The 13,499-nt window shown below is 38.0% G+C and overlaps 1 protein-coding gene across 1 annotated transcript in view; it reads right to left on the reverse strand.

Moving 5' to 3' along the window:
* Window positions 1-13,499, reverse strand: part of LOC133605878 (adhesion G protein-coupled receptor L3-like) — a 381,662-nt gene that overhangs the window by 60,349 nt on the left and 307,814 nt on the right. The window contains exon 13 of the mRNA XM_061959234.1: window positions 6,803-6,925. Coding sequence (XP_061815218.1) covers window positions 6,803-6,925 — 123 coding nt within the window. The remainder of the gene's footprint in view (window positions 1-6,802; window positions 6,926-13,499) is intronic.

The following is a 13,499-nucleotide window of genomic DNA, read 5'->3' on the forward strand; positions in this document are numbered from 1 at the left end:
AAATACATCTGCCACCGAGACATGGGTGATAGAAACGGTGTGCGATAGAGATTTTACTTCTATCACCACATCGCAATAATGCATGCTGATGATGCAATCATGCCGTGATTTGCAAAATTGAGCGCAAATTGCAATGAAACTGTAGTAAGTAAACATGGCTGCAAGGGAACAGAAGAAGGTGGTGAAACAGACCAACATTCAGCATTTGGACTTGCTTTGGATTTAAAGGGAAACTTCACTTTTTTGGGAATTGTGTCTATCGTTCACAATCACATCACAAGGGATGTATTTTTTTTTAATGCATTCTAAATTGTAAATACATTTGAACAAAAGTCATTGATTGATTGATTGAAACTTTTATTAGTAGATTGCACAGTGCAGTACATGTTCCGTACAATTGACCACTAAATGGTAACACCCGAATAAGTTTTTCAACTTGTTTAAGTCGGGGTCCACGTTAATCCATTCATGGTAATGAATTGTCAGCCTGTGGGAGTCGCTCTATTCTGCCTTTAAAGCCCTTAAAAACATTCAAGCACCTCCATTAAGGTTTTATATACATGATGTAAGTATATAAGTAATGTAATAACAGGCACATTTATAACAACTTTAAATATTTACGTATTTTGATAATTTCAAGCATACGCGGTGCATTCATTTAAAAAATGCATCACAACATTTTTGTTTTAACTACATCAATGATTACTGCTCACTGCAGACATCATGAGAGACAACAAACATAACAAAACATCACTGTACAAGGTCTGCTGTCATTAGGATGCCGACTGCTAGGATGTTCATATGTTCCCATTTACATGAAGAAAGACTCATATTGCTCGCGAAGAAAACGGGATGAAACCAAGCGTATTTTCGTGTCGTTGTCGCCATTTTCGGGTCTGAATTGGTAAAATGATAAAATTTTACCAACTTGTTACAATGCATTCTCGTTTGTCTACTGTCCAGGTGAGAGGCATGATTTATGATCCCCAATAAAGTTTGACGAGCAAGGAAACGAGAAAGCAGCTGATCAGTCGATCATGTCAACATTGGCACGCAAGCTCGTGATCAATATCCCAGCAGGCACAAGGCAATGATACAACACTGATTATACATATATGTTTATTAAAACTGACTTCTAAACAACGTTGCAAAATAGTTGTATTTGTAAATTGCGACAACGTTGATGTCTAACGTTGGATCCACATTGTTGGTTGGGAAATGACCAAACTTCAATGGTCAAATGAACGTCAAAGCCCAACAATGATTAAACATTGTCAAAAAGCATTTTTGTTCTAAAGTTAGGTTTGAGTTGCTCAATGTCAGGACCTAATTCAACAAGTTCTCAACGTTGTTTTAATGTCTGGGGGTCGCATGTTACTGCGGGGTCGTTCTTCCAAGATGGAGACTGAGAACTCCGGACGAAAGCGTGAAGGTAGGAATATGATTTATTGTCATAAATTCTACACATTACAAAAAGACAGGAAACAATGAAAAGGAAAGCGTGCCGATCCCAAGCTAAGGAACCAAAACTTAGCACAGGAATCATTAGCCAGAAAACAAGAATACCAACGTGAATGTTGCATACATCAAACAACGAAGCCAGACAGAGTGTGGCGAGCAACGTGAATAAATAGCTCTCTGATTAGTGCCCGGCAACAGGTGAACGTGCCGAACACTAACCAGAGGCAGGTGAAACCAATCAGTACCCATGGTGACCAAAACAAACCCAGGAGTGCACAAAACAGTAACTGAGAGAGTCCAAAATTAACAGAACATGAATAAATAAAACATGATCCGGGCCACGGATCATGACATGTCTTGTGTCTGCTGGGATAAGTAGTTTGTCTGTGTTAGCGCTTATAATAACAATATCACTAATAGTTGGTTAATATTCAGTCACAAAATGTAAATGGAGTATTGTTGGTGCTTTTTGAATGGTTTTTTTATTTGGTTGTATGGGCGTAATAGAGGACCTCCCATTGGCTCTGCTGTAAGCAGACTTTTATTTATGTTTATTTACAAGTAAGAATGCATTAAAAAAGAAACATCCATCGTCATGTCTTTCATAATGATTGTGAACAATAGGCAAAATTCCCAAAAAGTGCAGTTCCCATTAAAGCCGTAAGACTATGAGCAAACAACTATACTCTGATGAGTGTGTGGGCCAAAAATTCCAGCAAAGAGCAGCAACAACAAAAATTTGTTTTACCACCACAAAACAACAATTGTTGAGTACAAGCAATTTTCTGTCATTTAAGCAAAAATACCAACCTAAATTTACAACCTTCTGCAACGTTTTGCAGTTTTTTTTTATTATGGTTTATAAAAAAAAAGCATATGTGCCTTAGATTCCAAGTAAAGCAAGTAAATTAACAAACAAAATGCAAATAGTAGTACTAATAGTGCTAGTACTAATTAACAAGACTGAAGACAAACCCATTCACAAACTAATGACTTTTGCAATTTTCTCAAAGTATTGAAAAATTATCCATCAATAGGTTTGATGAATTTAGGAATAAAAGTGAACGTAGACAGCCACAGTGTTAACCGAGCAAGTAATCTGGTAATACTGTAGTAGAAAAGACACTCAAACACAATCAGAAATAGACAATGTAGACATATATCACCAAGCAATGTTTTTTCAACTATCCATCTATCTATTTATCCATCTATCCATCCATCTATCTGTCAAGCTCTTTGTTTGATGACAATAAAGTGTTCTATTCTATTCTATTCTTTGTGTACTTATTTCAATATTTATGTACCGTATAAATATGCTTTATTGTGCAATAGCCATCTTCAAATTGTTAACTCTATTGTGACATATATTTTCCTCTATCATTAAAGAAACGGATAATGGGTGAATGTTAAGAAAGTTAGCTAATTTATGAGTAATTGCTGTAATATAAATAAGTTATGCTTCTTTCGACGTCATTTCGAACATGTTGAATTGTGCAACTGTAAATAGGAAATTGTCTCCAATTTAACCTTGTATGCATGTTTGAAATAAAATGTTCTATGAGCATGTACATTATATGTCAAAAAATACATTCTGATATCGATATCGCATGAATTTTAGGCCATATCCTCCATCGAAACCCTTTTAAATATCCAAGCTATTGAAAGAAGCAACTGTCGTTAGTGAGCTGATACAAGAGGCACTGATGTCAGCGAGCTGCTGCGATGTCAAAATCTAAAAAAGTATCTCAAATCCTCAAACCATCTGTGTCATCTGAATCAAATGATTCTCTGGACACAGGAGATGAGGGAAAGCAAGATTTGATGTTGGACACAGCACATGATGGGAAGCAAGACTTGATGCTAAAAACAAATAGTCGATGACAAGGAAAGAGTAAGACTAGAAAACAATGCAGACCTGGAAAGAGTAACAAGAGAACTTAAAGATCTGAGAAAAGGAACAACAGAATACAAAGAAGATCTGAGAAGTCTGCAAGAAAATATAGAAAGTCTGCAAAGTCAGAACAACAACAAAAGAAAGGAGTTTCAGGAAATGCGTCAAGAAATTAGGATTCTTCAAAAAGAAGTTATTGCAGTGAAACGAGACAACAACATGCTGGGGAATATCATAGATGAAATGGATCAGGATAAACGAATGAATGATATCACCGTGACAGGGCACTGAATTAAACCAAGATCCTACGTGAAAGCTGTGAATAATGGAGGAGAAACAGATGAAATGGATGTTGCCTCAGCAGAACAGCAAGAGGTCAACTTTCTGCAATCAGAGGAAATTGAAATTGACATTAATACCACTGAATGGAATAAACAACAACACCACTCCCGTTGTCTTTGTGGAACTGGCTAACAGAAAATCGAAAATGGCTGGGACCAAAATTGTTCAATCTTTATATAAACGACATTTGTAAAGTTACAAAAGACTTAAAGTTAGTATTATTCGCGAGCAATACAACAGCGATTTGTTCAGGAGAGAACACACAGATACACTAATACAAATAATACCAGAAGAAATGAACAAATGAAAAAGATGGGTTGAAGAAAAAAGACTATCTTTGAATCTCAATAAAACTAAAATAATGCTATTCGGTAACAGTAGAGGGGAAAATCAAACACAAATACAAATAGACGGAATAGTATTTGAAAGAGTAAATGAAACCAAATGTTTAGGTATAATACATCCATCCATTTTCTACCGCTCGTCCCTTTCGGGGTCGCGGGGGGTGCTGGAGCCTATCTCAGCTGCATTCGGGCGGAAGGCGGGGTACACCCTGGACAAGTCGCCACCTCATCGCAGGGCCAACACAGATAGACAGACAACATTCACACTCACGTTCACACACTAGGGACTATTTAGTGTTGCCAATCAACTTATCCTTACTTATTATGGACGGCGTGGCGCAGTGGAAGAGTGGCCGTGCGCAACCCGAGGGTCCCTGGTTCAATCCCCACCTAGTACCAACCTCGTCATGTCCGTTGTGTCCTGAGCAAGACACTTCACCCTTGCTCCTGATGGGTGCCGGTTAGCGCCTTGCATGGCAGCTCCCTCCATCAGTGTGTGAATGTGTGTGTGAATGGGTAAATGTGGAAGTAGTGTCAAAGCGCTTTGAGTACCTTGAAGGTAGAAAAGCGCTATACAAGTACAACCCATTTATCATTTATTTATTTATCCCCAGGTGCATGTATAATGATTGTTGATAAAATGAACTGGAAATCTCATATACAAATATACAACATAAGGTGGCAAAAAACATGCCAATAATGAATAAAGCTAAATATGTATTGGACCAAAAATCACTTCATATTCTCTACTGCTCGCTAGTGTTATATCTGAGTAATATTGTAGAAATATGGGGAAATGACTACAAAAGTACACTCTTACTAACCGTGTTACAAAAAAGATCAGTTAGAAAAATACATAATGTTGGATATAGAGAGCATACAAACACTTTATTCATTAAATTGAAAATACTGAAATTCCACGATAGTGAATTTGCAAACAGTTAAAATGTACAAAGCAAACGACAACCTGCTACCCAAGAATGTACAACAATTCTTCTCAACAAAAGAGGACAAATATAACCTTAGAGAAAACTAATTTAAAACATTTGTATGCACGTACAACACTTAAAACCTTTAGTATATCAGTATGTGGAATTAAATTATGGAATGGATTAAGCAATGAAATCAAACAATGTACTAATTCAAGTAACTGTTAAAACTTAAAGTGTTTACAAAGTACAAAGTAGAAGAACTATGATAAACATTCTGAATATATTGATATCTTATTTATCTTACCATATGAAAAACAATTTACTTCACTAACTATTATTTATTTATTTATTTTTAATGTTTTTACTTATGGAGTATATTGTGAATAAATTGAGAACAGAAAGTGAACAAAAGTGTTAGCAACTGCTATCTAAAGGAAAAGGGGTAGGATTAAATAAGCTCTGCTTCTTCCTACTCCTTTTCAAACATGTTAAAAAGAGAAACTGGGAATTGTGATGTATCATGTTGTATGCATGCATGTTCGAAATAAACTCAAACTCAAGCTTTACTGTCCACTGTGCGAGAGGGCAACCAAATTTGCATGGAAGATATTCAAAAAATGGATCTGTTCTTTTTATGTCTGTTTCATTTGTATGTCGTTAGAAACAGGTGCACGGAACGAGTCTATCTCCATTCCTTGGAGGTCCATTCCAGTTTAATTTTTGGACGCTAGTGTGACAGACTAGTTGCCAGGATACTAGGGCTGTTTGCGCGGGTTCCAACTGAGGAAAAGTTGCCATGTAAGATCAAGACAGTGATGGGCAAGTGACTTGGAACATTTTGCAATCCAAGCTACTAGGATACTCTTGATTAATGTAGCTAAACTACAGCTGAAGCTATCCCCCCAAAAATTGTTTCAAGCTACACGGCAAAACTAGCTTTCTACATCAACACTACATATTTATAAATATACTGTATAACTTAACGTACAACTTTTCACTAAACAAATAGGCAGATAATAAATGCTCAGTTTGATTGTTTATTATAATAAACACAAACCGGAAACATGCTTGTGGTCTGGCTTTTTAACATTTTAACATTTCTTTTACTTGCAAAGCTGCAGTACCATGCACAAAATGAGAGGGAAAACACTGGAAACAAAATAAATGAAAGTCAGTTAAACAATAATAATAATAATAATAATAATAAATTATAAATTACTGTTTCAGCGGTGGCAAAATGACAATAACCTGGCCAAAAGAAAAGTACAAAATATTTTTCTCACAAAACAGACATTAACAAACTCCATGTTTAAATGACTAGAAATCAATAAAAGTGAACATATAGGGTAAAATAAATCATAATAGTGTATAATATGTCAGGATAGGGTATTATACTGTAGGTTAGGACAAGATAAAAAAAGAAAGGGTGGTACAGGTTAGAATATGATATAAAAGATTTGGAAAAGGGAGGATAGGGCATGATAGGTAGGGTATGAGAGGTTAAGACAGGGAATGATCAAATAAAAGTGTAGAATATAGGATATGATTGGTCACAGGATAATATATGGCATCAGGATATTTTAAATTAAGATAGTGTAGAATAGGATTAAAAATGGTGGTATCGGTTGTTGTAGAGTAAGATAAGTGTCTGACAGTAAAACAATGTAGGATAAGATAGTGTAGTGAATCACAAATATATGTAATACTGTGTCGGGATAGGGTCCAATATGGTATAGTGTGTAGGATAGATTAAAATAATAATGACAGAACATAATATAATGTGATAGGTCAAGACAGAGTATGATAGAACAACAATCAGAAAAGCCACTTACCATTTCTTCCATGCTGCTTGAGTGTGTTTGCCGATAGGTGGATGGAGCTGCCTTGTCCGCCCGTTTGTGGGAACTTTAGATCGGGTAAATTCCCATCTGTGCTCATCCTCGCAACCTCTAGCTCTGTGTGCATTAAAACAACAATATGTATCAATGTATAATTTATTTCATAAGTTGAACAACCTAAATGCTAACAAATACCCAAGCTGGAGTCTTTTATGTGTATGCAAGGTTCAAAAATCACCTTCCAAGTCGGACACCAGTTTACAATTCAAAGCCTTAACGCTACACAGTTGACTCGTGAGGATATATATATTTTTTATATATAAAATCACTTCAATAACTACATAGTTTTTTTTAATCTACAGTAAGATAACTGGTGACTAGAGTTCGCCCTTGTTATGAACTCTGACAGTTAAATGCTTTTCAATATAAATACAGTAATTTAAAGTGTCAACAAATATCAGAATTTTAATGGGGTATTACAGTAATGCCACAACACCTAGTTTGTGGACAGGGAATGGTGATGGTGGATTATTTGGATTTATGGTATTTACGCTACTTTAGTGATATTCAACAAACATTTCAAATAGATACAGAAAATGTATTCAAGCTAACGTCTGGCTTTTTCCATCACATAATTCAACCAAAACATATGTGGAAAAAAACAAAAACAAAACACAAACACTCTGAGATCAGAAGTGATACACCAGCATAACATGGTTAAAAGTCCAGCGCCACTTTTATTTATGTACAAATTGCTTCAAGTTAACATTAAAGCAAGTTCAAAATATTCTCTATGCACGTTTATTTTGTATTTTCTTAGACTTACTAATCTCTGAAATCCCCCAATACAAAATATGTAAAAAATAAGTAAATAAATAAATAAAACCGAGCCCTAACCCCCAAATATATACATTTAAAGTTGTAGTTCAGCAAAACACTACCTGTTTGTGTCGGGCTTGTTTTTTTTGTATTGTTTGAAAAATATAATCAATCTTTCTCTCTGGCACTCATCGAAGGCGGACGCTTTCCCTTCCCTCTCCCTTATCTCTCCTGCTTGCTTCTTTGTTTTGTCTTGTCTTAAGTTTCCTATAGCTTCTTTTTGCACTGCTCGACAAGAAGTTCGGGGGAACCTGCCTGTCCTAATGGAACAGATGTTGCTGGACAAACGACAGACTCTTGGGAGAAGCAGCCTAGCGACCCTTTTGTCGCAGACATTGAATATATCTACCTATTTGGAATCATGCTAATAGGACATCTGCTGATTTGAGTAAGTGCTACCCTGGTGTTTCGACAAATTAGAGATGTGAGCAGCCGTTCAAGGTACCCCAAAGCTGCCACAAATGACTGAAGGATGGGCAGAGCTGTGGGCACTTAAACGTTTGTGGTTTTGGACTAAATCACAAACTGAACAACATCTTGGAGGTGCCATCTGCTCTGCATGGTGAAGCATGATGAATTTTAGGACCGGAAAAAGACAATTAGAGTGAAAAGTTAAAATTTGCTTTCGCTTGCGCAAACACAAATATTCTAATCTGGAACGTTTTCCCTGGCTGGAACAACCTGACAAAGTCGTTGCTTCAAGATTATCATTATTATAAGTACAGTGCGGTGAAGACGCTACAAACTCTTTCCCTGTCTCTTATGGATACACACCTGTTGTTTTCTGACTTGTGATACTGATTGGGTTTGCCATCGCAATAACACTGCAATAGCACCAAGGTCGCGGAACAAAGCCACTCTGCAGGCTTCCACACACACGCAAAGTGCATCCAACAAAAACATACGCCACACACACGTACCCCACATCCCACGCCTTTGTCGCTTCACTCCACGCGGTATGACAAAAAACGGATCAGCACCCCTGGTGGCTACAGCTTCGGGCCCGATGCCGGCCAACCCCCCTCCCCTTGTTGCAAGACTCGAGATGTATGGCGTAATATTTATATGTGCTTTTCTCCAGAAGTTTAGTTTGGTACTTGCTTTTTTTCCTCCTCCTCTTCCCGCCAATGTTTAACATTTTTTTCTACCTTTTTTTAGGGGGCGCCGACCATGTAGCGACTCAATCAGTGTTACCGTTCTGTCCACTGTAACTGTATGTCTGTTCTTGGATGGGTTTGTACTGAATGTAATTTTTGTGTACTTTTTAAGTACAATGACAATACAGTTGCCCATTTCATCCAAAATCCATCAATACAATAAAATAAATACAAATTATTTATCAATCATACAAGTAATTTTAAATGTACAAAACGAAAACATACATTTCCATTTTTGGGTCTAGAGAAGGAAGCTGGGGAGCAAAACAAATATCACGTCCTGTATGGCCCTCTTCTCTGCATTGCCATGGCAACCCTCGAAATAAAGCTCCTCTTCTGCCTCCTTTCGCTTTCTTTTTTAAGGAAGCATGAGCAGGGTGAATGCATAAAATGGAGTTTATGATATCTGGCACACATTTCATAGTGGGTATTAAGGAAGATTCCGGCTGGTCGTTTGGGAAGGTGAATGAAGACAACGACTTTATAGCGCTTGCTGCTTGCTAGTCTTGTTAATTATCTGCCGCTGACACGTTTACCAGGACATATCTCGCTTTTTTTCCCCCCCGGCTTTAGGTGGCTCGCATCTAAAAATGGGTGCAACTAATTACTGATGCAGCAACCTAGCTTCTCATTTCTTAGCCTTTCGTATGTTTATTCGGTGCCGCTATCTCGCAGATTCCCGCAGATTAGCGTGTTATTTCAACCGGATTTGAAGGTGTAGCCTCTGGGAGAAACAAGGAGACGTAAACTGGGTTACACAGCCACAAGGAAGGTGTAGAGGGCTGTGGTGAAAAAAATGGAAGGAATAGTAAGATATTGTGGGGTTTGGGGAGGATTAGCCGAGGCTTCTTTTCAACGGAATTGACCTTTCAAAGTCGTTTGAGGTTACAATTCCTGAAGTTTTTCCAATGGGAAGAAGTAGTTTGCAAATCCGAAGTTCACCGACTTTTCATTTCCGATACATTGGAATTTTTCCAACACAAATACTTTCATGTAAAAACTATGATTAAACCCCAAAGTTTAACCCCATAAGTCAACTGACTGGACTGACTTGCAATTTCTCACACAGCCCAATGGGCTGTACATAACACTCACCGTAAATTTACAGTGTTTAGCCAAATCAGAAGGAAGTTTGGCCCAAACTCTTAACTTAAGTATAATTTGAGCAAGATTGTTTGAAATACATAGCCCTCGATTGCGGCAAAACAGTGCCATAACCTGCACGCGGTAGCACTCATTTTACGCTCACCGAAGTCTTTTTTTCTTGCGCTCAGACTCTGTTTGCACTCGCAATGCATCCTATTCTTTCTCTACCCATGCACCGTTCCACCCTTTTGGCACTTAAGGGGCGGGCATTGAATAGGCCGCCCAGCAACTCTCCTCCTTTCTATTTGGTCACTCTAAACGCCTACTGATCAAAGCCAATCCAACGGAACCTTATTGTGCTCATCCATCCATTTTTACCGCTTGTACCTCTCGGGGTCGCTTCATTCGAGCAGAAGGCGGCAACCTCATTGCGTGTCTCGTCTAAAGAAGATTAAAAGTCTTTAGACAAATCAACCAATTTTTTGTGTATTTTGCTATTTAATGAACAAGTTTTGCACTGCAACCTATTAAACGATGACATTGCCATTTATTATGATGTGTTGTGAAAATGTCAAAAATTGCGATTTTTAACAGTAACCTTTAACAACTAAATGGAAATAAAGATATCTTACTTCCACTGGCAAAATTGTTTTTTTATGGATACATACGCTCCAGGTAATTGCAATGTTGCATTATATAGACCTTCTTTATATGATAAAATGTGGCTTATCGATGCTTTGATTGATTGATTGAGACTTTTATTAGTAGGTTGCACAGTGAAGTACATATTTCGTACAATTGACCACTAAATGGTAACACCCGAATAAGTTTTTCAACTTGTTTAAGTCGGGGTCCACAAATTGATTCATGATACAATATATACTATCATATATACTATCATCATAATACAGTCATCACACAAGATAATCATCAGGGTGTATACATTGATGATTGCTCTGATGTTATAGTACCAAAGTCGCAAGTGTTATACCCTCACAATGTTACAACATGTGTGTGTGAATGAGATATTTGTTTTTGGTCATGACTGACTGTTTTATTATGTTTTAAATCCTGTCCAGCGCTCATATTTTGGTTTCCATTCCATTTTCCTCCTTTTGCCACTATTTCTCCTGTCTGGGTGCTGGCTTCCTCACCTGTCCTGATTGGCAACTGGACACTCCAGTTCCTGGTTGCCAATCAGGATGCTTCATATGCAAACACTGTCCTCTGCTGCGCTACAGTTTTTCTTAGCGTTTTTTGTTATTAACTACATTTTTTCCTGCGGCACGCCTCCCATCTCTGCATATTGTGGTTTGGGACCAACACAGACTGTAACAATTTAGTCTAAACTTTATAGTCCAAGGACAATGCTCCTTCAGAAGGGACACAGTTTGATGGCAACAGTTCCATCGGATTGCCTCTGACCAAAAGACAGTTGTCGTTTAAATTAACAAATTAGAAATGAGGGTCGTTGCTGGCCCCTTAAAGGGGAACTGCAATTTTTTATTTTTTTTTGCCTATAATTCACAATCCTTATGTAAGACAAGAACACTTATGGTTTCTTTTTAATGCACTCAAATAAATATGAGCAAAAGTCCACTAACAATAGAGCCCATGAGAGTTGCTCTATTCTGCCTATAAAGCCCTTAAAGTTCAAACACTTCCATCAAGCTTTTATATGAACGCTGTAAGTATATATGCAATGTATTAACAAGCACATTCATAATAACATGTAATATTTACGTATTTTACTGATTTTAAGGATACGGCGGCGCAAAATTTTCACAGACGTATTACAGCCTTTGCTTTTTCCTTCAGCAACGTCATTGATTATTACTCACTGCAGACTACATTAGAGCCAACAAACACAATTAAGCATCACTTACTGTACAATGTCTGCTCTCAGTGAGATGCCGAATGTTAGCAGGTTGGTATATTCCCGTTTGGATATAGAATTCATCTTAATCCTCGCTAAAAAGAAAGGGGAGTGGAACCAAGCGTCTTTTCGGGTATTTTTCACTATTCCGGGTCTAAATTGGTTGTTAAAGTTTACCAACTTCACAGTTTATGTCCACATCCTTTTACTATCAAGGTGAGAGACATGATTTATAATTTAGAAATAACTTTCACGAGCTCAGAGGCGGAAAAGCAGCTCACCAGCTGATGTTGTCAATACAGCAGTTTAAGGAAGCTACCACTCTGATCAATGCGCCGCTAAATGTAGGTTATTAACATTAGTGCTTACAATAACAATATTGCTAACACTTCAGAAAAAAGTTGGCACTTTTTAAATGGTTATTTATGGGGTTTTATGGTTGGGATAGAGGCAAATACTTTATGGCTCCCACTTACTCCATTGTAAGAGGACTTTTGTTTACATTTATTTACTAGTTAGAATTCATTAAAAAAAACATGTGTTCAGGCAAAATTTGAGTAAAAAGACGCTGTGCGTGTTCAAAGTCAGCGCGCATAGACAGTGTTTTTTACGCGCAAAGATTTTGGCACTCTTTTGACGCCATAGCTACCATGCTAAATATCTTTGCAGGGGCACCTCCAGGAATGATGAACACTGTAAGTCACTAAATGTGTATGTAATGGTTACAAAACATCTGTATCATACTGGACAAAAAATATAAACACAGCACTTTTGATTTTGTTCTCATTTTTCATGAGTTGAACTGAAAGATCTAAAACTTTTACTACATACACAAAATACTTATTCCTCAGAAAAGCAGTCAGTATCTGTTTTGACTACCATTTGCCTCACACAGTGCAACACATCTCCTTCACATAGAGTTGATTAGATTGTTGATTGTGGCATGTGGAATGTTGGTCCACTCTTCTTTCAATGGCCGTGTGAAGTTGCTGGATATTGTCAGGAACTGGAACACGCTGTCGTATACACCGATCCACAGTATCTCAGCCGCACCATAACCCCACCCCCACCATGGGCCACTCAATTCGCAATCCGCTCTGCCACACGACGCCACACACACTGCCTGCCATCTGCCCTGAACAGTGAAGATAACACCTCTCCAACGTGACAGACGCCATCGAATGTGTGCATTTGCCCACTCAAGTCGGTTACGACGACAAACTGCAGTCAGTTCAAGACCCCAATGAGGACGACGAGTATGCAGATGAGCTTCCCTGAGACGGTTTCTCACAGTTTGTGCAGAGATTATTTGGTTATGCAAACCAATTGTTGCAGCAGCTGTCCGGGTGGGTGGTCTTAGACGATCATGGAGGTGCACCTGCTGGATGTGAAGGTACTGGGCTGGTGTGGTTACACATGGTCTGCGGTTGTGAGGCGGATTGGATGTACTGCCAAATTCTTTAAAAACGCTTTTGGAGACGGCTTATGGTAGAGAAATTAACATTCAATTCACGGGCAACAGCTCTGGTGGACATTCCTGCAGTCAGCATGTCAACTGCATGCTCCCTCAAAATGTGCAACATCTGTGGCATTGTGCTGTGTGATAAAACTGCACACTTCAATGTGGCCTTTTATTGTGGGAAGCCTGTGCAATAATCCTGCTGTTTAATCAGCATTTTGATATTCCACACCT

Source organism: Nerophis lumbriciformis, linkage group LG05, assembly GCF_033978685.3.
Source record: "Nerophis lumbriciformis linkage group LG05, RoL_Nlum_v2.1, whole genome shotgun sequence".
NCBI lineage: Eukaryota > Metazoa > Chordata > Actinopteri > Syngnathiformes > Syngnathidae > Nerophis > Nerophis lumbriciformis.